The 23405-nt window shown below is 50.7% G+C and overlaps 1 protein-coding gene and 1 long non-coding RNA gene across 2 annotated transcripts; one reads left to right on the top strand and one right to left on the bottom strand.

Annotated features, from left to right (window-relative positions):
* Positions 1 to 2869: 2869 nt before the first annotated feature.
* Positions 2870 to 22575, bottom strand: LOC133492221 (uncharacterized). Its single transcript, XM_061804300.1, has 8 exons — positions 22490 to 22575; positions 21747 to 21803; positions 12203 to 13079; positions 6145 to 6557; positions 3858 to 4044; positions 3615 to 3786; positions 3444 to 3546; positions 2870 to 3383 (listed from the first exon to the last, which is right to left on the bottom strand). The coding sequence occupies exons 1-8, from the start codon at positions 22558 to 22560 to the stop codon at positions 3233 to 3235; spliced, it is 2031 nt and encodes a 676-aa protein (XP_061660284.1). The 5' UTR covers positions 22561 to 22575; the 3' UTR covers positions 2870 to 3232.
* LOC133491911 (uncharacterized) lies at positions 6569 to 8037 on the top strand. The gene is made up of 3 exons (XR_009792516.1): positions 6569 to 7283; positions 7510 to 7565; positions 7653 to 8037. It is a non-coding gene; the product is annotated as an uncharacterized LOC133491911 (long non-coding RNA).
* Positions 22576 to 23405: the final 830 nt, after the last annotated feature.

Below are 23405 nucleotides of genomic sequence, written 5' to 3'. Positions count from 1 at the left end.
ACTCGACATTGCGGCCATATTTGCTCTTCGGCTACGTCCGGCTTCAGTTCAGTTCTTGTGTCACTCTTAGAGTAGGAGGTTTTATTTTTTGTTTGGTTGTTTTTTTTTTTTTTTTTTAAATATGATTATTTGTTTAATTCCAGTAATTCATCTGATCTCCAGTGTAAGCGCGGGTTAGAGCTTATTGAATCTTAATGTTTTCTGCTTCACATCCGGATGAAGACAGAAGTTTACATCCAAATCTTTTTTGTTGTTGTTGGTCACAACAGACAAAATCTCTTGTTTCAGGTCAGTCAGGATCACCAAAGTGATTTAATTTGGTTAAAGGACTTCATAATTTTGTGGACAATTGTGTGTCCCTGTTGCCGAGGTGAGCACGCCACGCAAACTCTTTCATGCTCGTCATTCTTTCGATTTTCTATTTTTGCTTGTTTGGAGAGAAAAAAGAAAGCTTGGGAGGCATTTCCTTTCATTCAAATGGGAAAAATGATTTGAGATAAAGCAAAGCCACATTATTTATACGGTCCATTTAATACTCAATGTGCTTTAAGTGATTTAAAGCATTTGAAAAGAAAATATTTAAAAAGTGGGAGGGGGGTGGGGGGGGGGTTGATGAGCGTTTTGAGATCAGAACACGCCGACGGGACAAAATAAACTGCTTTTGTCTCAGCCAGGCGGCACGGGGTTCAATCCCGGTGGCTTTTCTCCCGAATCCCATCTCTCTGCTGCCGCGACGTTCCCGGGTGACGTTGCGAGCTCCAAACTTGGCTGACGGCCTGAAGCCGAGTCCGCTGCGGACTTTTTCCATTTCGTCGCACAAATGAGCAGTAGGGCAAATTCGGACCCGATGACCGCAAGCGACGCGCCTCGTATTTTTGGATTAGAAAGTCTGACGTACTGCGACTGCTTGCAAGGCTACTACTATTGATGCTAGCTGAGCAGTTAAGTCAATCACTTTTGAATTGTTTGGAGAACAGTATAGTATTGCTGTAGTTTTGCATTTTAAACATAATGTGAGCGTGTTAATTCCTTATGCACGCATTTTTTGCAGCGGTGCCGCGGGTTGCGGGTGCTCAACGGCACCTCGACGGTGGTCCGGAAACAGACTTAGCATCTCTCCAATTCCAGTGAAACCCGCCATATTTGTGCTTTGACATTGACAAATTTGAGTTTGCTTTTGCGCCATCTTGTGAGTTGAGGAGCTTCATCTCGTCACCGCCATCTTTTGGCATCTGTAGGCAGCTTTTCCAAGTACTGCTGCTGGATTGTTTGCAACGCGCCTCTGTCGATTCCATTTCGTGTGCATCGCGCCAATTTAAACTGCACTTCAAGCGAAGTTATCGAAAGGCACTTTACACAGGGTAGCAGTACACACGGCTGACTTTGGCGCGGGCGGAGTGGGATCGATTCCCGCTCAGTGATGGTGTCGATGTCCGCCCTGCGCCTGACTGGCGATCGGGCTCCGGCTCTCCGGTGACCCTTGTGATGATAAGCGGCTCGGATGACGGACGGATGGGCTAGAAAGACGCCGGACGGCGATCCGCCGCCGCCACCTTTTTTGTCCGGGATCCAAACCGCTCCGAACTCACGGATGAGCGGGCCGGTCTAAGAATAGGAAGAATCGAGCGAAGTTTGAATCCAATGGACTCAAGACACGCATCTTTGCAGCCAAAAGGTCGTCCAATCGCTCACCTCGTAACGGAAGGCATCAAAGTCGACGCGCGCCGTTGGAGTGAGGCGAGCGGCCTCTCGTTGCTTTGTTCCCTTTCATAAGTTTCGTACGACAACCAAAAAAAAAAAAACAACAAAAATGCTCACCGAGCGGCTTCCTCGTGTGCCGGAGTGGAGCAGCCCATCCGGCCTCGGCAGAAGTGTCGAAATGTTTTGGTTCGCGCTCCCCCCCCCCCCCCTTTTTTTTTTTTTTTTTTTTTTGTCACTTTTGACATCCTGTGTGTGTGTGTCACCAAAATCATCTTTGCGCTGGCTGCGTTTGGAGCACACAAAGATAAGAACGAGCAGGAAGGCGGCAACAAAGTCTTTTTGTTTGGGCTCCCGAGATCCTTGACTTGGCCTCCTTCCTGAGCGCAGACATCTGAATCTCGATTGGATCAGAATGTTCCGACGTCCTCGCCCGAGTCTTTCTCTACTTTGCTCTTTTTTTTTTTTGGGGGGACCGGGTTTCCACCCCCCCCCCCCCACGTAGCTGCAGATGTTACCCTGTTGCTGCGCTTCACTGCACGCTAAAAATACTGTAATCAGATGTGAGATTGCACGATATGAAGTCATGAAACGCATACAAGTCCTGTTAGTGTTGAGCGCAAACATGCATTCTTAAAAGTTCAATACAACTTTTTTTTTTTTTTGGTTTGTTTTTAAAACACTGTTAGAGGACATTTGTATTTGTTTTGCATACCACAACTTGAAATGAAACTTTTTTTTTTTTTAATGCGTACTGAGCTGAAGTCTCAGAAGATTTCGTTGCCTTATCTTGTTAATGTACTTTATAACCGTTACCGTACTGTACTCACTGATAAGTACAGCCAACAATTTTCCATCACTTTTCCGGGAAGTAGCTTCAGCGGGGGAATCCCCAAACTTCCCGACCGCTTCTTGCAGCTCTTCTCTAACCCCGCCCAAGATCCCGAGGCGCTCCCGAAGCCACCGGATCGGATGCCCCAGCCACCTCATCCGGCTCCGTTCTCCAAAGTCGCGGAGGAAACTCACTTCGGCCGCTTGGATCCGGGATCTTGTGCTTTCGGCCACGAGCCATCAGCGAGGGGAGGAGCGGAGAGCGACTGGTAAGTTGAAAGATACAAAGTCCGATAAGTGCAGCGCTGCCGTTGTTAGTCAGCACACAAACAGGCTTCCCGACATTTCCGAGGAATTTTATTTTCAACCAGAACATTTGACTCCAAAAGGAGGCCATCACCGCATTTGGGGGGAAAAAAAAAAAAAAAAAAAAAAATAATGAAACATCGGCAGCAACGGGTTTGCTCGGCGCACGCTACCAACTTGAACTACTTCTTGGCGTCCGTCGGAAATGTCGGCGGAAGGATTTGAGCCTTCGGTCCAATTGAGCTGCTGCGCGAAATATGCAGAAACGGTCAAAGGTGGTCGAAGCGTTTTAGTGGCAGTGACGCGCGTGGGATTACGTGCGCGTCGGTTTCTCTTTGGTCCGCAAAAATAAGACGACGGGTCGGTCACGTTCGTTCTCCGGTCGACTTTGCGGGCCTCAGTTGTTGTTGATGATCTGCCTGGGCCTGCCGTAGTCCGTCATGCCGGCTTGAGACGCCAACTTGTTGGTGCCCATTTGCAGGCCGATGAAGTTTCTCCCTTCGCTCAGCTGCTCTTCAGAAAACTCCCTCTTGTTCTCTTGGGCCTTCCTGCGAACGAAGCACAGTTTGGTTTCCTTTGCCGTTTCGGGCGTCAAAAAGCAGACGTACTTATGGAACCAGCCGGGATCTCCTTTGTAGTTGCCGTCGTTCTTGGTGACGGCCAAGCTCCCCAGAGCCGCCAAGGTCCTCTGGACGGCTGCCAGATCCTTGCCTGGAGACGATCAATCAAATCAAAATGAATAAAAGACCCCGGGCGCACGACAGATAGAACTTTCTTACTTTCGTAGAGGTCGACGGTTTGGAATATGTCCGTTTTGGTCACGCCGTATTTTTCTGCCGCGGTGAGGAACAAGGAGATCTGCTCCATTTGAGCAAAGACCATTCCGGAGTTCTTGATGGTTTTGATTGCCTTCGCGGGCGCCGTCAAGCTGTTGATGAGCTCAGCGAGCACCTAAACGCACGGAAAAGTTTTTCCCTCCGCTGGAATATACGAAAGACGGGAGGGCCGAAAACGAGACTCACGCATCCGTTCTTCAGCCATTCCTGGAAGCCGGGTCTGCCCGGCTCGGGCCGGCCCACGTTGGGTCCGCACTGGGCCAGGATCCACTCCACCAGCGTTTCCTCCAGCTCCGGGTCGTATTTCTTATCGATCTTACTCTGGACCTCGCGGGTGAGACCGTAAGATGGGCCCCTGTTTGCCATGTTGATCCTGCCACAAAGGAAAGTCCATTTGGATTTTTACACGACGCACATTTGATGTTGGTCCCGCCAGCGCAAAAAAGAAAAACCTCTCAGCCGATCCCCGACCTCAGACTTCTGAAATCAGCACTAATGTGCGACCAAATAGGGCCTTTGAACCGGAGATGAATTCAGTTGCCACACCGCAGCCGTCGAGCTGGATGAGACTTTGGAGTCGGGTTTTTTCGCCACTCCCTTTGTCTGTGCGCCCTTTCATCTATTTGATTCAAAACGCGCTTTCATGTGGAATTTCATTTTCTCTAACTGTGAATTCGTATAATTTAGAATTCAACGACGGCAAGCGTCAGCGTCGACATTCCGATCGACGTCACGAGCCTCTTTTGCGTTTTCTTTGGCTCGTTCGTAACGGGTGCAGTTGGACCCCCACGACAGAACCCTAATTGGATTTCCGTGACTTCCTAGGGGACAAAGAGATTCTTTATACGGTTCGGAGGGGGAAAAAAAAAAAAAAAAAAAAAAAAAAAAAAAAAAAATGGGAGGTTGGCGACGGTCCCGCGAGAGGTTTTGCTGACTGGAGGTTCCGCTGAACTCCGTGGACGGACGACGCCGCCGTCCGCAGACTGAAAGCGATAGTTGAGAATGTCAAACAATTGGCCCCTTACGTAACCGCCGGAGTTTTTCCAGTCGCGCCAAAGCGGAATTTAGATTTGCGCACCGACATGTCGCGAGCGGAAAGCTCGGGAGGAGGAGCTGGAAACGGCACCGGTTTGACTTTTTGGTGAGAACGGCCCGCGTCGCCGTGAAGTGGACGGTGCGGGCGCGCTCGTCCCACTGCGAGTTTCTGACACAGTCCAGTTGGGTTGTTTTCGGGACCAAGGCCGACTCGCACCTCCTATTACTGCCGTGCCGTCTTGTTGGCGTTGACCGAATTGTCCTCCTTCCCGCATCCTGTTTGTTCATTCAGCTGTCACTTCCTTCCTTCCTTCGTCCGTCGTTGTGTACACAAGACTGGCTAAACAAAGATGCACGACAAACGTGCTGCGAGAACTCCCCCTTCGAAAAAGTAGAGAGCCGTGACGCCATATGGAAATGATTAGCCCGGTCGGAAAACTTCTGGCTCCCCGCCACGCACGCCTTCTGCAAAAGTTCAGGATTCGCTCCGGCGACCGCAAAGTTAGCGGCTGCCGTCACACCCCAAACGCGTCGCCGAGCACCTCTGCTCCCTCGGGACCCGAGCGCGCGCGGGTGAGACTCGGTTTTACGGGCCGTCCGCTGATTCCAAAAGCGTGATCGAAAACATCCGCTTGGACGCGAACTCTTTCGAGCTCAAGATCTGCGCTAACTACTTCAGACTTATCTGGGAAGGCCGAGGGGAACTCTGTGCACTTTGACCCCTGACCCGTGCGCATCAACAGCTGATTGCAGGTCACAAAGTCGTCTCGGTATGAACCGTCACCATTTTTTTTCACAATTTGATATTTGACTTCACCAGTGGTAAAACAGAGGAAAAAAAAAAAAAAAAAAAAATGGAACCACGGTTCTTTTGAACAATTCAATTAGTATGATTTTCCCGTGGTGACAAATGTGCATAATTCCCCGGCGCTTGTCCTCATTAGGGTCAGGGTGAAGCGGAGCCCAACCCAGCCGAGTCTGGGTCAGCGGGCGAGGCCTCCACAAAGGCGCCACGCCCGCAAAATCATCTGCTTCTCGTCCTTCAAATAATAACAACTTGCACTTCGTCGCCAGGAAAAGATTGTGAAGCTCGACCAGTTTTTGGGCCCCCTGTGATGTGAGCATTCCTAATTAATATTTGATCAAGGGCCATTCGTTTGCTGTTTCACGCTTTTGTAGGAATCTTCGTTCTGAGTTTCTCCGTCTTTAGAATAACTTTGATGTGCGACCGGATAGCTCAAACTCGGCGAGAGTTACTAAAGGGGTTTTTTTTGGTTTGTTTTGTTTTGTTTTTTTAAACCAGAACAAATTCCGGCGCCAGACAAACTGAAGCGGAAATGTGTTTCTTGCGCAAAGGCGTGTGAGCTCGTAGAAATCCCTTCGCACGGTATCTGATAGCTGTGAAGTATTTCGCAAGGATTTGAAGTCCGCACTTCACCTTATCGGAGTCTTCACGGTTCCCCTGAACTGAGGCCATTTTTTTTTTTTTTTTGCTCTTTGGGTTTTGCAACTTCCTTCTTGTTGCGTCAGGTCGCGCTTCGCTGCGTAAAACTCGTCCGACGAAAACCCAGCAAGACTGACTTGGCCCAGATGGTCCATCCTTGTGTTCATTTTCCTTTTCTTTTTCTTTTGTCTCTCATTCCAAACCCATGGCCGCTTTTGTTCTTTCGCGACTCGTCTTTGCACTATTTTTGTTTCCAAAGACGAGAGGAGAGAAGTTTTCCCGACTCCGAGTGAGCAGCAGGAGAGGACAGGAGAGGAGAGGACAGGAGAGGAGAGTTCTCTCACCAAGAACGAGAAGGGAGGGGGGGGGGGGGGGAGAGAGAGAGAGAGAGAGAGAGAAGAGTGTGACTGGACTTACTTCCTTAGGTTGTGCTGTGGCGTTCAGGTAAGTAAAGGTCCGCAAATGGCGTCTGGCCTTGAGCTGCTCTCCTTCGCCCTCTTATGTGGAAAAACCGCCCTGAGAACGGAAGACAGTCGCCGAGGGAGGAAAAAACGTCGTCCGTCCTCGCAAACGGTTCTGCTGCGCAACGGGTGACTTCACCACGCCACGCCTTCGAGAAACCTCTTTATTCTTCTCTGCGACACGCCCCCTTTGCGCACTTTGGGATTCCATATTTGGGAGAAGGAAGGGGTCACGTGAGCGGGGCGTTCGGGACCGGGGACGGTGACGTAGTGCGAAACCTTTTTTGGTTTTTTTTTTTTTTTTTCCTTTCTTTGTCCAAAGAGCGAAGAAATAACGATGGAGACAATCCGGGGAGGAGTCGGAATCAATTCGTCCTTTCATCTCCTGCCAAGGGGCGAACGGGTCAGGACACAACCCGCAAAAGGTGCTGCCGGTTGCGGGAGGCCAAACATGTTTGGTTGCAGGTTTGCTTCCATGGCAACAAGGGGAGCTCGCGAGCACGGCACGGCACGGCTCGGCGACTTCTTTTGAGTGGACTCGCGCCGATTCCTAAAATCATTCGGAGGGTTCCTCCTTCCGGGTCCCCCAAAACGGGTCAACGTCCCCATCGAGGGCTTGAATCTTCTGGATCGAATCCTGTCGGCTCTTCAAGGGAAGCGGATTACTGACAGGTCGTGTTTCTCATAATTATGTGAAACGTTTTCCCTAATTCTGTGATATGTTTCACAGAATTACGTGAAATGATTTGCATAATGATGTGATTATTGGCCCCTTACGTAACCGCTGGGGTTTTTCCACTCGCTCCAAAGTGGAATTTTTATATGATTCTTGCTTTGCTTCTCAACTGTGTGACCTCTAATGTTGATATGATTATGATAATTGTGATATGTTTCACAGAATTATGTGCAACGATTCACGCGACCTTTTTTTCGGTGTGGCAGTAATATGCTTCAGTACGTATCACATAATTATGTGATAGGTTTCACATAATTATGTGAAACGCAGTTTTTTTTTTTTTTTTTTTTTTTTTTTTTTTTTAGCAGTAATACGCTTCCGTGGCTGTCGAAGGGAAGAAGACGTGCCAACAATTTCGGACTTTTGCCCAGGTCGCGCGTGTCTTGCCCCGAGCTGTGCGCAGGCAGGATCCCGCGTTTCCCGGACATTTGACGAGCGGCACCACGTTCGTGGACGTCGGCGGGCCGCAGTCGCACGCAGCTGGCAACTGTCCAACACCGACTTCCTGTTCCAAGACTTCTTTGGTACTTGCTGCGATGACGAATAATTGTACCCCACCCAACTGCCCTTTATCTGTCCTCCCTCTCGCGCGTGGCCAGTGTACAGTGTAGCCACGCACGCCTACTTGCGAGTGATTCACCACTCGTGGATTCCCCTCTTCGTGGATCTTTTTCCCCATTAAAAACGTAATCATGATCATTTCTTTTTTAAAAATTTGTCTCCAGTTCATCCTTGCTTCTTTCCTACCTGCTGTAGAAAAAGATGCAGTCAGTCGAGGAGCTGCAGTGCGCAGTGAAATCCTCTCGAGGGCGCACTGCAGCCGAGTTTTGCTTCTCAACGGTGTGACCCCTAAATGTCCCTAAAAAGTACCCCCCACCCCTCTCGTGTGGTCACCAGCTGCGCTATGGTGCGTGGTGGCGGCGACCCCCCCCCCCATGGCGCTCTTAAAGCTCATCCCGAACGTTCACGCGACTGCGCGGAAGCTGTCACGGACGGGCCACATGGCGTCTTTGCGACAGTAATGGAACAAATGAGATTAGTCTTCCACTTAATCCGTGTACTGTAGTCTGTTTATTGATCCAGCGTGCGCCGAGAAAGGGAACGACGGCGAGCCGACCTACGCCGGCGCCTCTTTTGCATGAAGACGTTAGAGGTCTAGTGTCATCCCTAGAAACATTCTACAAATAAATAGCGCGTCATCCGTGCGCAAAGTTGCGGAAAATGTCATTCGATGGCATCCAAGTGGTCGCCATATTGGCTGCATTTACTGTCCGTGATGTCACACCGGACGTTCGCCATTGAAAAGGCGCTGGCCCCAACTATGGGAGCCCAACACGCCCCTTCTGACACGGAAGCTCTTTTTCAAGAAGAGAACGTCACGCCAGCGAGTGAAGTTACCGACCGGGGCAATATTACCCTCTCGTTTCCAGCCATATTCTGATGATCCTTTGTAAGCTCATCACCCAAATGTTGGTTGCAGCGTCTCGATTTTGGGCCGTTTTGTTCAGCGCTTCCAAATGCTACACAACGTTAGCGCCAATCATCCAGCCTTCTGCTCGAAAAGAATTTGCTGAGGTTTGTAGTTGAGAGGTCAAAGTAGGAGCAGAAGTCAAAAAAAAAAATGGACCTCAGTTTGTTGTGTCGCACACAACTAACACGGCACTTCAACAAAGGTGCGCGGACATTTTCGATTCGCAGATGGCTCGGTTAGGCCATAAGTGAGGGGAAGCAGTACAGGGAATAGATGGATGGATGGATGGATGGATGGCTCGGTCGGTCGGATGGAAGGATGGCTAATGTCATGTCAAAAACAGACTTGCTGGGAAAACACATTTTCTGTTAAAGTGAAGTCAATTGGAATTTTGGAGCAAATTTTCTGCTACGCGGTGTTGGGATCTGCTCTTTCCCCACCTACACTCTTGAAGGGTGTGTGCATGAAAAGGGATGGGTGAGGAAAAAACACAGGTGGATTTGAAGAAAGAGAAATGAGGGTGACCGGGGATGGAAGGACGGACGGATGAAGGGGAGGGATGCGACCCAGGTGGGCGAGAAAAAAAATGCTTCGTTCAAGAGAGGACAGGCAAGGTCAGAAGTCGCACCGCGAGTCGGGTGGACGAGGAGGAAGACAAAGGCCAGATGGAGGCACAAAAGGAGGGAGGGAGAAAAATGGAGACTGACACAAAATGATGGCGCAAGGGGGAGGAGCACAATCCACTTTGGCCTTGAGCACCGGGGGGAATATCCAAAGAACCGCTCAAATGAATCTTGACTGACATGTTGATTCAGCTCCTCCTTCTTACCGACCAAAAAGGTGGACGACGGCCATTCTTGGGACGCGCGTGGTGTCGTCGGGAGCTAACGTGACACACGTGTCGCATTCGAAGGCCCAAAAATAGAAGCGAGGTACTTACGGCACACGCAGCAACGGTCCCACCTTTTTTGGGACAACGTGTCGCACGTGACTGTCGGATTGTACGCTTGCGGGTGGACACAAACTCGTTTCCGCATCCCCTCTTTGACTTGGCCGTTATCGAGCAGACGTTGGGCACATCCCATCCGACGATGAACCGACGCTCCCGCTGAGCCGCCCGCCGACTGAAGTTTTAATCACGCTAAAAGGTTGACCGGACTGGCTCGGTCATTTCCTCTCAGAAACGCGTACCGGGTGTCGCTTTGCAGCGCGTTCCGAGCTCTTGGGGGGAATAAAAGGTGAAACGTTTATAATTCATCAGCCCAAAGTAGGCTGGACTTCCAGTACGCATCCGTCCACCCTCTCAACCCGTTCGTCAGGGCCGAATGAAACGTTCTAACGGCTGAAAGCGTTCCGGTGCTTTGAACTTGCAATATGTATTCCATATGACGGCCGACGCAATTTACTGTTTTGCTAGCTCACGATGCCAAAAGGTTTCAAGTACAGGATGTCTTCGCTGCTTTATTTCAGGCATTTTCTGCATTTTAGCCACCGATCCATCCATTTTCTGGGCCGCTTATCCTCACGAGGGTCACGGGAGCGCCGGAGCCGATCCCAGCTGTCAACGGGCAGGAGGGGGGGGCACACCCTGAACATGGAGACAGACAACAGTCGACCTCACAATCACACCGACGGGGCAATTTAGAGGATGTGGGAGGAAACCGGAGTCTGTAGTTCACTTTCAGATGTTCTAGTAGGCTTTTCGTGGCGTTTTTTTTTTTTTTTTTTTTTTGGTGCTCTCGAGCAGAAGCGCTGACCTGGCTTGATATTTGGAACTGCGGAAAGAGTTCCTTTCGCCTCGTCCAAGGCTGGAGTTCAAAAGCATGACGGAGCTGACGGATGCGTTGTTTGGGTGATGAGCAGCGTGTTTAGTTTCAGACACTTTTTGGAACGAAGGCCCCAAATCGTCCATCTTGGTTTCATTGGACCATACCAAAATCTCCTACAAGACAAAGTGCAGGGAAAGGCATTTCTCCCTTCCCTACGCGCTGAGAGGAATTTTCTTTTATTGTCCAGTTAATGACGTTGTTATGAGTTCAATATCATTTTCAAATGTGACTTGATTTGCTTTTCTATACCTACAAGTGTCATTCCAAATAACATTGGACTTGATGGACATTGAACATCTTTCCGTGCTGAAACGGGAAAAGAATGAGCAAGCGTCGTCTTCTTGAAGCGACATTGAAGGACGGACGCGTAAGCCGACGACGGGCTCATCCTCACGTCTCGCGGGCCAAGGTGATGAGCGTCCGCACGTCATGCGAACGTTTAGTCCGCTTCGGGTTTTGCCCCCCCTCCCCCCCCCCTCCCCCATTCACGTATTTCACAAACAGCCGCTCCCAGTGACCTGTCAGGGATTAAGTAACAAGAATGACGGACGGATGGACCGGAAAGCCAGAACTGTTTGCATAATAATTTATTGACTTGTTTTCTTTTCACGTATTATATATCAATATTATTGCTGCAGTTTGGTAGCCTTTCAAATATTCACTTTCAACGTTCCCATAATAGAAGGCTTACGCATCTCGTAATATCGCAACGCATGCTGAGTACAATTCACAGGAGCAGGATGCAAATAAATGAAACTCTTTTGACGTTAAATGTCATAATCTATCCATTCTATTTATGCTTCTTGAACATGCCTTTTTTTTCCCCCCAGTCCATAGGTGGGGAAAGACCTTTGAGAACGTGACGTTGCTCGCGGAAGGGCGAAGGCTGGCCAGAGGGCGCATTATTAAAGTTGCTCGTCGAGGAATCGTCTTCATTAGCACCCCGGATCCAAGTGAAGCTCCGATATAATGCTGACAAATGAGTCCTGGAATATGTACAGTATGGCACCAAATCTGCTTGTGTATACCAAAAGTCGCGTGTCGTGCCCTCGGGCGGCGACCGTCCACACCAAGCGGAAAGCGTTTCTCGCCGTGCGACGCGGGGGATGCGAGGTTAAGCGTCAGCAGCGGCAAAATGGCGCCGAAAGCAGCAAGGCCGCGTCAGTGCGGTGGCAGCGTCAAGTGTTTTTCAGTGCGGAACCGTGTTTGGTCAATTCCCCCAAAAAAGACAAACAAACAGGTGAAGCGCTTGTTGGCGGAGTGCCGGTGACATGTATGAGTCCCTCTCTTTGGCCTTTCAAATGGCATTTGCCATCTCGAGTCGGCCGTCGCTGGCTTTTTTTTTTCCCCTCTACGCTCACGCGTAGGCATCTTTTGCATATGTTGGGAAACCCAAGACGTTGACAGTTTTTGTGAGCTCCGGCGAAATCGCTCATCTGTGTCGGTTGCCCAGGCAGAGCGGAACGTTTCGAGTCTTCTTCTCCGCGCAGCCTCAAAAGGTCGTCGGGGGTCCGAGACTTCTTTTGGCCCCCGGCCGGAGAAGCTTCCCTCAGACGTAGGCCGACTCGCTGGACTGGGTCCGGCCCAGGTTGGGGGCCTGAGACAGGTGGGAAACGTCCTTCTTGCGCACTTCGCAGATGGACTTCCGGCGGGCCCGCACGCCGCGGATGGCCGTCTTGATCTTCCGCCAGCCGAGGTGGTTGAGCTCGGCCAGGTTGAGCACCACGCAGATGCCGCTGACGGCGAACATGAAGACCAGGAAGACGGTCTTTTCCGTGGGCCGAGACACGTAACACTCCACCTCCTTCACGCACGGGTAGCGGTCGCACTCGAACATCCCCGGCACGTTGAAGCCGTACAGGAAGTACTGGCCCGCCAAGAAACCGATTTCCAGGGCGTTGCGGAACACCACCTGGATGACGTAGAAACGGGAGATCCCTTCCTGCCGCCGCACTTTGGCGCTCTTGTGCGTGGGAGGGAGCCCTCGAGGTCCGTTGGGGATCTCTTTGACGTCCAGGCAGTCGTGGTCCTCTTTGCTGCTGTCGGGGTGCACCAGGATGCCGTTGACGTTGCGGGAGTGGAGCTTGCGGGCGTGATGGTCGTGATGGCGGCCGTGGTGACCGTGACCGTGGCCGTGGCCGTGGCCGTGGCCGTCCATGTACGGGTGCAGCAGGGAGTAGCTGCGGTCCCGAGCTTTGGCCGACTGGTGGACCGAGTAGGTGATGAAGCACAGGCTCGGCGTGCACACCAAGATGATCTGGAAGACCCAATAGCGGATGTGCGAGATGGGGAAGGCCTTATCGTAACAGGCCTGGTTGCACCCGGGCTGCATGGTGTTGCAGATGAACATGATCTGCTCGTCCTCGTACACCTTCTCGCCCACGATTCCGACGATCAAGATGCGGAAAATCACCACCACGGTGAGCAGGATCCTACGGACGCAGGGGGGAAACACAACAGGGAGCGTAAGAAGTGGAACCAGTCTACGGATACCCGAAAAAAAATCAAACGCCGTACGGGGGTCGAATGCAGCGAGGGCTAACTCTAACCCAAGACAAACGACTCCTAAATTCAAATATTAGCATTTCCCTTTTCCGCACGTGGACGTCATGCGGGATTTGGTTTTGTCAAATGAACGCAAATCAACTCGTCACGGTCGTGAGCATTTGAGGATGCCCGTAAGCAAAGCAACTCGCGCTCCACTTCGACATCGCGTATGTTCGACCGTTTGCCGTCGATCGTAGCAAACGCTCAACGTTACCCGGCGGCGTCGATCCCGGTTAGCCGCTGCAGAGGAGGACCGGGCCTTGTCAGCGTTCGTTGATCGTAGCAAACGCTCAACATTACCCGGCGGCGTCGATCCCGGTTAGCCGCTGCAGAGGAGGACCGGGCCTTGTCAGCGAGCTTCCTCAAAAATTCGCCAATTTGCAGTGAGCGCCGATGTCGAAGTGCGGCGAGAGCCGTTCCTAATATTTGGAACCTCCCACGTCGCAGGTTCTGCACCCTGCAACCGCAATAACCAAGAATAGCCGTCCATGCAGACTTCGTGTTTTGAGATGGTGTAACCTAACGAACGAAAAGAGGGCAGATGCTTGAGAAAAAAGGTCTTTCTGAACCAATCAAACGCGTTCAAATTCATTGGCCAGCGTCAAGGCACAACGTGTTCCCTTTGTTATTTGAAATCTGCGATGCTCATGATACCTTTTATTCACATTTTAAACGTATTGGTCGCGGTCCGCGATAAGTGTTAAGTGTCATTGCTGATTTCTTTAATTGTCTTGCGAAAACGGCGGCTGAAGTCGGCTCCGCCCCCCAAGACTCCCAAGCGCCCGTAAAAGTGGTCATTTTTGCGAGCGCAAAGAACACGAACAAGCTCAGCTGCACCTTTGGACCTCCTGAAATGACTTTTCAAGTTGGCTTCTTCATCTTCGGGAAGGAGCAAATCATAAAGGGTGAGCTGAAATATAATTCCCGATCCCATTTTAGGAGTGTGGAAGCCGTGACGTACAAAATGCAAATGGTTCGTGTGAACGAGGATCCCTTTTTTAGTTATGATCTGCTTTATCTGGAGCCCGATTATTATTATGACTTTATCAGTCAAGTCATCAATGATTTTTCTTCCGATTATTTGTATGCAGCCTTGTTGTACAAACGGTTTTCCGTGTTTCCAACTGCTCATCTGTTGGCTGATCCTTTTCTTTCTTTCTTTCAAATTTGCGACTTCCTCTTCATATTCTATCGCGTGTGTTCAACTGAGTCCACGTCGAGAGAAAGTTAGCTTGTACGTTAGCTTGACTGAAGATTGTAAACTTGCCAACGGGACGGCTTGATTGTCGTGTTGGGCCTTCCTGAGCGGCAACTACAAACAGTGGCAGTGGAGAAATCCTATCGTGTAAACGTGTGTGCTGGGTCAGGAGCTCTCGATTATTCGGTTCTGCGCCGTATCTTGCGCCGGCTAACGGGATGATCAGCACACGGCAGATTGCTGCATGAGCAGAAAGCGGCAAAGGAAGGTTATCTGCAGACGTCAGTGTTTCAGTCCCGCACGGCGCTTTAGCTGGCGCTGCCAGAACCGCTCCGAGCCGTGGGCCTGCCGAAGATTCGAAAACGGCCCTTCTTGGCCCTAAAAGAGATCTGGACCCGAGTCAGCTTGCTGCGGGGATGTGAAGAGAAGACGTGGGGAAGATGTACGGCAGTTGCGGCCGCCCACCTCCCTCGAGGCGATCCTCTCACTTCGCGCTCATTGTTTTGACTTTTTGGACGAGAACGCTTGAAAGCGGATCGGTGCTTCAATGTCCCACCCGTCTGCTTATCATTTGCGAGCTGATATCAAAATCGGCACGGGCGACAATGGAAACTCGATGGCGCTTTTCAGTGTAGGAAAACGAATGGCGGGCAGACGGTCCCGTGCGACACGAGCTGTGCTTCCGCCGCCGCCGCCGCGCGTTGGCCGGACTTGACTTTCTTTGTGCAGCCGACTGGCTTCAAAAGACACGCAGGCGCTCGGGCGCGTTCATTCATAAGGCAGCTGGGGCCGCCAGACTCAATGGACCAAAAGGGCCCGCAGCATCACAGCAGATGTCCACACGTCCACACACAGTGAATATGCAGTCACACTCCCTCGAGATGGTCTGTCCAGTTTCTGAATCCTGTTCGGGTTCACAACAGTCCAGCCCAGGATGGAGCAGCCCCGACCGGTCCCCGAAAATGTGTCAGTCACCGCTTTGTAAAAAGAGGTCTCTCCAAAAATGGAATTCTTCACATCCAGCCAGCATCCAAAGTTCTCGAGTGCCGGCACCCCGGGAACCGCATCATTGCCCAGTCGCCATCCGTCGAGAACCGTGACTGGATGGCAACCGGTCTAAGAAGAGCTTTCGCCTCTCATCCGAGCAGGATGTTTGTGTGGGGAAAAAAAAAAACAACCAAAAAAAACCCAACTCCAAGTCGCTCCAAGTCAGCGCGCGGTCGGCGCTTTGGGTCCGGTCCCATCCGAAGGCTCAGGAATAATCTGCGCACTAAGGCCTCGACCGGAAAGATTTACGGCACCCGCACGCTCTCGATAATAAGCTCCGCTGATTGCGGTAATGAGAAAAGCCTTCAGCAGGCGGAGAAATTAGGCCGCTTAACGACGAGCGCGCAGACGTTTCAATCCCGCCGCGACTCGGCTTTAACAGATTGGAATATATCGCAGACGGGCCGCCTGCGGGTCCACGAAACGGCGGCGCGAGTGACGCCTTCGAGTGGCGGGTTCAATCTGCATATTTTCGCCAGGCGATTAAAAGGGAAACGGTTCCTAAGTCGGACGGACTTTGGGGAAATGGAGCCAGCTGTCTTTTTTGGAGACGCTCATCCCCGTCTTGCCGTCCTCTTTCGGTTCGGTCATTTTTCCTTCCGCCCCTCCGTCCGTCGATGACGATCCTTCCGTCTCGCTTCCGTTCCTGGCGGTCGGGAGGAAACGTAAATTCCGTCTGAAGGTTTCAAACGAATGAAGCGGCGCTTTTTTTGCTGACCGACTGCGTCGAAATGCGGTTCCCGAAGTTCCTCTCGGTCCAAAACGCAGCAAAATGTCCTCCATATTTCTTCATTTGCGTACACTGGGCCGCCTCGTCGTATGTCGTGTCACGTCGTAGCCAAAGAAATCCGAAATCTTCACGGACGGATTAGCAACCGTCACCCTTTGAATTGATTGCAGTTGCGCGTGAAAAATGATGCCGACCGTGCATTCTCAACACTAAAACTAACAACGTGGTACCAAAATGATTTTGTTGATGTTTTTCTCGGGAATCCAACATTTGAATGAAATGAATGCCTCGAGGATAACGGAGTAATTCCATTTTGATGTGCTGTATAGTAGTCGTGGATTTCAAATGTCTACACACCCCTGTTCACATGGCAGATTTTTGTGATCGATCTCAAAACCGAGGCAGAGATGACGCGGTTTCCGCCACTAACGTGACCTGTTTGGTCTCATTTTAAATTATTAGGCTTAGGTTATTCATATTTTATATTGGTTATTTATTGAATTAGCGCTTGAATGAAGTGCAGCACAGCCACACCCTTCCGGCGTGCACCTTGTTGTCTTTGCCGATCAACGACGCTCAGAGCGGCCCCTTAATAATAAGTACAAAAAATATTTTAAATTAATTTTTAAATGAATGAAAAAGTCAAGTAGCTCATTTCTATGTGTGGCACCTCTTGTAGTAAATAAACAGACAGACTTGCTCTCAGACGCTCGGAGCCTTTCCGGGATGACGTCAATTTGAAATGCCAGTTGGACCCATCAAAAGCGGACACGCCGTCTATGAATTTGTTTTGAAACGCTGTGGACACTTCATTAGGTACAGCTGAAAAGTGGAATCCAAGCCAACGCCAAAAAAAAAAAAAAAAACTTTTGCCGTTCCAAATTTCGAGAGGTCCGCTTTTGTGCTGCGTTGCCGAATAGGGTTCCAAATGTGAAGAATTTGAGGCTGAGTGAGGTCTGCCCGCGTGGCCCAAAACAATTGCATGCTGTTTGGCTAACTTTAAATATGATATGTAATTGTGTCGCAGTGTAAATCCGAGAACTGTTTTTCAAAAAACATTCCGGCTACATTCTAAATTTGTATTTTTTTTTTTACGCCTTGTGTACGTCTGTGTAAGAAGGAGAGTAAGAAATTGTTCATAATGCACGAACGACGATCAAGCCGTTTTTAATAAAAAAAAAAATCTGTTACGCTTTGTGACAACTGCCACATAAAACGTACCGCTGTACTTTTCACAAGGCGGGCGGGCGGGGAGTGCACGTGTGCGCATTTAAGAAATGTGGACAAAGACAAATGTAGAAATGGACCTGCGGTGGACGGCGTGAATATTTCATTGGAAGGATTTGGAACAGATGTGGCGCCGCCGATGCATCTCTTTGAAAGCTGCTGAATATTGCATGTCATTTCTCTCTAAAATAGCACGTCTGGACTAAGTATGGTGCAGAGAAATGTAAACATTTAAAAAAAAAACAAACACGGAGCAATATAGACGGCGCGTGTTGATTTTCTTCAATGTCTTTGAAATTGTTCAATCATCTTTCTGTTCACCCTCCTCCTGTTTGCCTCTTTTCTCGCCTCGTTTGGCTTCCAATTGCAGTGGAGAGCGAGATACATCCACTTCCTCCCTTCCTTCCTCCTCCTCTCTTCCTCCCTCAATTCCTTCCTTCCATCCTTCCTCCCTTCCATGCTTCCTTCTTTCCTTCCTCCCATCCTCACTCCGTCCCTCCCTCTCTTCCTTCCTTCCTTCCTTCCTCCCTCCCTCCCTCCCTCTCTTTATTCCCTCCTTCCTTTCCCCCTCTCTTCCTCCTCCCTCTCTTCCTCCCTCAATTCCTTCCTTCCATCCTTCCTCCCTTCCATGCTTCCTTCTTTCCTTCCTCCCATCCTCACTCCGTCCCTCCCTCTCTTCCTTCCTCCCTCCTCCCTCTCTTTATTCCCTCCTTCCTTTCCTCCCTCTCTTCCTCCCTTCCTCCCTCAATTCCTTCCTTCCATCCTTCCTCCCTTCCATGCTTCCTTCTTTCCTTCCTCCCATCCTCACTCCGTCCCTCCCTCTCTTCCTTCCTCCCTCCCTCCCTCTCTTTATTCCCTCCTTCCTTTCCTCCCTCTCTTCCTCCCTTCCTCCCTCAATTCCTTCCTTCCATCCTTCCTCCCTTCCATGCTTCCTTCTTTCCTTCCTCCCCCTCCTCCTGTTCCATCCTCACTCCTCCTTCCTCTCCCTCTCTCCTTCCTCTTCCTCCCTCCCTCTCTTTCCTTCCTCCCCCCTTCCTTCTTCATGTCCTCCCTCTCTTCCTCCCTTCCTCCCTCAATTCCTTCCTTCCGTCCTTCCTCCCTTCCATGCTTCCTTCTTTCCTTCCTCCCATCCTCACTCCGTCCCTCCCTCTCTTCCTTCCTTCCTCCTCCCTCCTCTCTTTATTCCCTCCTTCCTTTCTTTCTTCCTTCCTCCTTTCTCCCTCTCTTCCCTTTCCTCCCTCCCTCCTCCCTTCCTCCCTCAATTCCTTCCTTCCGTCCTTCCTCCCTTCCATGCTTCCTTCTTTCCTTCCTCCCATCCTCACTCCGTCCCTCGCTCTCTTCCTTCCTTCCTTCCGCCCTACCTGCAAGGTGTGTGCGCCTCTGATCGATCGATTGATTGATACCCTAACACCTTCGCATCCGGGCACAACTTGTCAAGGAAGAAAAGTCTTTCCGTGTACGTCATTTTTTTTTTTCATTTATTTATTTATCTATTTATTTATTTGGGGGGGGGGTGTCTGTTAGTGTTCGCAATCGAAGGCTGCGATTGGGCCTGAGCGCGATCCGCACACGCTCTCGCGTTGAATTCTTTTCTTTTTCCTTTTGCATTGTTGAACGTGCTGCCGGCATTATGAATGAGTTGATATTTTTTTTTTCGCTTGGTCTAATCAAACGGTTTCCATCCGTCGCCTCAGAAGGATTCGTGAACCAGATTTCCGATGCCTGGCTTGTTTTTTCTCACCGGCCGTCGTACGCGGATTCTGTCATCAAAGGAAACGTTCCGTTTCCCCATTTTTTTTTTCTTTTGAAAAAACATTTTGTCCTATTTTCTTTCTCCTACATTTAAGAGCTAAAAAAATGATCTTTTAAACTTGGTTGCTGTTCACGCATGAAGGATTTTTTTTTTTTTACACCCTCATTTTTATACAAAACATATTTACTCATATCAGCTTCCGAGTCCTCTGACAAAAATGACGGTGCCCAACCTGGCCGCCAACTACTTTCCCGTCAAATTTGTCAAGCAGAACCGTCACCCACATTGTGTATTCTAATGCACGTTCCAGCCTACAAGATGCTTAAATCATACTCAAATGATGATTACGCTCAATCTTTTTATGGGGAGACACTTTGGCCAATTGCATTTTTGCGCAACGGTTGTACGCCAGCCGCCCGCAATTACTCCGAGGCAGGGAAGACAATCTCAATCCATCCTTTCCCGAGACTATTATTACGACGACGTATGGCGCTTTCTATTTGTGACCCGGCCAAACGTGACGGCGGACGGCGTCCGACGGCGGGGCGTCGTCTTTGGATCGCGAGTCAACGCTCAAAGTCACATGCAAAGGACGATCATCAGCCAACGGGAGACGGCGACGTCTTGTACTTTGCCGCGAGTACAAGCGCAGACATGCAAAGTTGTTGTTGTTGCCGGTGCGCCATCCCGGCTCAACTTTGGGTTTGTTCTGTCGCATGCGCGACTGTGAATGGCCGCGTCACAGTCGATCGTGTTGGCACGTGCAACAACGGGTGACTCCTGACCTCAGCCAAAACCGGGGAGGGGGGGGGTGGGGGGGGTTCCTTGGCTGAGGTCACGGGTGCAACACACTTGAACCTTTCAACCCACAGAGGTCAGCGCTACAATTTGGACTCCATACACTGTGGAGCGGCTCCAATCTCGTGAGCAGCATTCTCCGACTTGCCGGTGGATTCAGGTGGACTTCCTGACCGTGCAAACACATGCTTAGTGTTGGGGGTGGGGGCGGGTTCGGGGCCGGGGGGGGTCAGTTAAAGGAGAAGTCCGGTGCTTTGCATGAACAGCGCATCCAATAGGCCATGTAATATGTACCCTATTTCGACAATCTGATGCTAAATCCTCTCTCATTTCGGAGTGTTTTGAGAAGATTTTCGTCGGCAATGACGACTTTTCAGGGGCGCTGCCATTTTTGCGAGTCACATGATGTACGCGGGCGTATCTGACGTGTACCGTGCCGTTCCAAACGCTGGATTACGTGGGACACCGTTATGCCCAGCGCTGATTTTCTCGGGTTTATCCTCATCTGATGAAGAAATAGCAGTATCGGTTGATCGGGAAGACAGATTTAAACCTGTGGCTGTAATTCATGTTGAATATTCGGATGGTTCTTCGGGCGGAATGACGCAGGAGTCTGACTACTCGGAGTGCGTAAACAAAGCCTCAGGGAACTCTTCATCAGATGAGGATAAATCCGAGAAAATCAGCCCTGGGCATAATGATGTCCCACGTAATCCAGCGTTTGGAACGGCACGGTACACGTCGCATACGCCCGCGGACATCATGTGACTCGCGAAAATGGCAGCGCCCCTGAAAAGTCGTCATTGTCGACGAAAATCTTCTCAAAACACTCCGAAATGAGAGAGGATTTAGCATCAGATTGTCGAAATAGGGTACATATTACATGACCTATTGGAGACGCTGTTCATGCAAGCACCGGATTTCCCCTTTAAGAATGTTCATATTGCATTTGACATGAACAATTTCAAACAGTTGATGCTTTGGCCAGTTTGCTACCGATTTTTGGATTCTGTTATCTCCTATGGAAAAATGAGTTTGGAAACGAGCTTCCTGAAAAGGATCCAGTTTGAACAACTCGATTACAGGGGCAAAGGGACATTTCCCTTCACGACGGTAAAAAAAAAAAAAAAAAAAAAAAAAAAACCCGTTTGGGCAAGTCGGAGCAAAGCGCTAACGTGGCCCGGGCCGACTCGAGAGGCTCGCGGGGCAAACGTGATCTTTGCCAAGTGTCTGACTTCATTTAGGACTTTGTGGATGTTCACACCGTAGGGGTGTCAATCACCTTCTTGCATCTTGTTTTGCCCATTTCACGTGAGTATCGTTACGGGCTTATTAAGATAACGGCCCATCATTAAAAAGGCAAACAAGTACTCAAAGGACTTCGGGCCAGAAATTGAGCCCGAAAAGCTTCGAGGGTGATTATTATCGCGACTCGGGGAACCATTTGAATGTTGTTCCTGTGAAGTGCGTGATCAACAAATAGTTTAATGAAGCACAGGAGAGGGAGCCGTTACATTGTTGGAGTCTTCATTAGGACTTTGGAAAGCGGGAGCAGACAAATTGAGAGTTGCCTCCAAGCCTCGGAAAAACTGCAGCTGGCTTTTTGCGTGCGTGCGGTTGACTGTAATTGGAGCTTTTAAACGCACTCTAGAATTTTTTTTTTTTTTGTGACCACTAGGGAGGGGGGGGGGCGGAAAGACTCAATTAAAAAAAAAAAATTAAAAAAACTCTCACAGCGGTTAGCATTTAGCTTAGCAAGTAGCCATGGCTGACATGTTAGCAAACAGTTGCCTACTTACAAATCCAGCAGAAAGAGAGCAACGCGGACTTCCCTTTGGTCTCCTTTTTCCGGCCACCTGTTGGACGCAATTCCAATATTCACTGGCTGGCGTTTGAGCCCACGTGCCCTCTGTTAGCGCTCGCGAGTATTCAGCAGTCACTTTTGACAGAAAGTGATGAAAACGCGCTTCCAAATGGAGCTTCATTCCCAACCTGCGGTCACGCGGTGATTGTAAAACTCTCACTAAGAAATAAATATGTGTCTCTTTGAATTCTGTCCCCAACTGGTGGAACTCGGACGCAGCCCGCATCATCTCTGCCGACGTGACCCGAGCGGCGATGTTGAATAGTTGCCACGCTTGCGTTCGGCTTATCGTAAATTGACGGGAGAATTATTCCTCCTCTTGGATCGCGCAGAGATGATGCAGAGTCCTTTTTGGGAAAAGAATCCAATTTAGTCCACCAAACTAACAAAGAGCTCGGATGAGAAAAGCCGGCTTACGGGTTTCACTTTGGGTCTGCACCTTTCCGTTTCCTTTCTGGCCTTTTGCTCTGACCCGTACGTATATCCCATCAACACAGGAACCGCTCTGAATTAACAGTTAATCCCAGTAAAGCTTCCTATTGACGATGCGTTTAAGTGACGGTTAAGAGTCGGGGTGGGGGTGGGGGGGGGCACGGAAGGTTTTGAGACGAGACGAGACGAGGGGCGCTGCTCTGTCCCCAGCAAGCACGCGCGCCCAAAACGGTGGGGTTTTCTTACCTGCCGATCATGGTGGAGTGCTGCTGGACGGCCGCCTCCAGCAGCCTCTCCAAAATGGTCCATTCTCCCATCGTCGCCTTTCAGGGGGGGGTCGGAGCAAACGGCGGACTCGGAGGTGACCTGACTTTGACCTCTGCCCCCTGGCCCTGGGCGATGTTTTGCCGCGACGATTCTCTCTGGGCGCTGATCCGGTGGCGTCCTCCTCTCCCTCTTTCCCCGCCTTGTGCAGCGGTGCTTCTCCCCCCCCCCCCCACACCCCCGCCGCGGCACTCTCCTCCGCACTACAGCATATGCTCTGGCTCAGCGTTCGACAGGGCCGCTCACCCTCTGTTTTCCGCCTCCCCCCGTCTGCCCTCGTCGGTTCTCCGCTCCGCCCCTCAGGCCGCTCCCGCCGCGCCTTCAGCTGGCCTCTCCGCTCGTCCTTGCATCGTCCGGAGATCTTCTCGCCTTCCGGCTTACCCGGGAACGCAGCGGCGTGGCCGAGAAAGCCTCTGGCGCCGGCCGAAAGCCCCGAATGCCTCTCTCCTGCTTTCTACCGAGGACTGCAGACCTGCACCGACCGGCGGACGCAGATCCTGTCTGCTGAGTGTCATTTCATGACCGGAGGAATGGGCTCCCCCAAATCTCCGTCAAGAAAATGCCCCCCCCCCCCCCCGTAATAAATCAGCTGCAGAGCTGCCGTCCCGCGTTGCCCCCCCCCCCCCCTTCGCTAATTTGAGCACACTCCAGTGCTCGCGCTCGCGCTCTCGTCTGCTGCAGAGAGCGCGGTCCTGGAAAGCCTATTTCTGGGCTCCATCATCTGGACTCCCTCCTCCCCTCCCTTCCTCCTTCTCCCTCCACCTTTTTTTGCTCAGGTTTAGGCTCGCAGATCTTTCCCAACTCGCTCTGCTCTCAGCGCTCGGTCTTCATCTGTGCC

The sequence above is a fragment of the Syngnathoides biaculeatus genome, chromosome 18, assembly GCF_019802595.1.
Source record: "Syngnathoides biaculeatus isolate LvHL_M chromosome 18, ASM1980259v1, whole genome shotgun sequence".
Taxonomy (NCBI): domain Eukaryota; kingdom Metazoa; phylum Chordata; class Actinopteri; order Syngnathiformes; family Syngnathidae; genus Syngnathoides; species Syngnathoides biaculeatus.
The sequence above is the reverse complement of the archived record's forward strand: the minus strand, read 5'-3'. Positions and strand labels throughout refer to the sequence as shown.

Excerpts from the sequence above, each read along its gene's own strand:
- LOC133492221 (XM_061804300.1), bottom strand. The coding sequence starts at position 22,560 with ATGGGAGAATGGACCATTTTGGAGAGGCTGCTGGAGGCGGCCGTCCAG. Across the intron at positions 6,558-12,202 it reads AGTCCAGCGAGTCGGCCTAC|TCACACTCTTCTCTCTCTCT; the intron begins GTCTGAGGGAAG and ends AAGTAAGTCCAG. Across the intron at positions 3,787-3,857 it reads AATGGCTGAAGAACGGATGC|GTGCTCGCTGAGCTCATCAA; the intron begins GTGAGTCTCGTT and ends CCGTGCGTTTAG.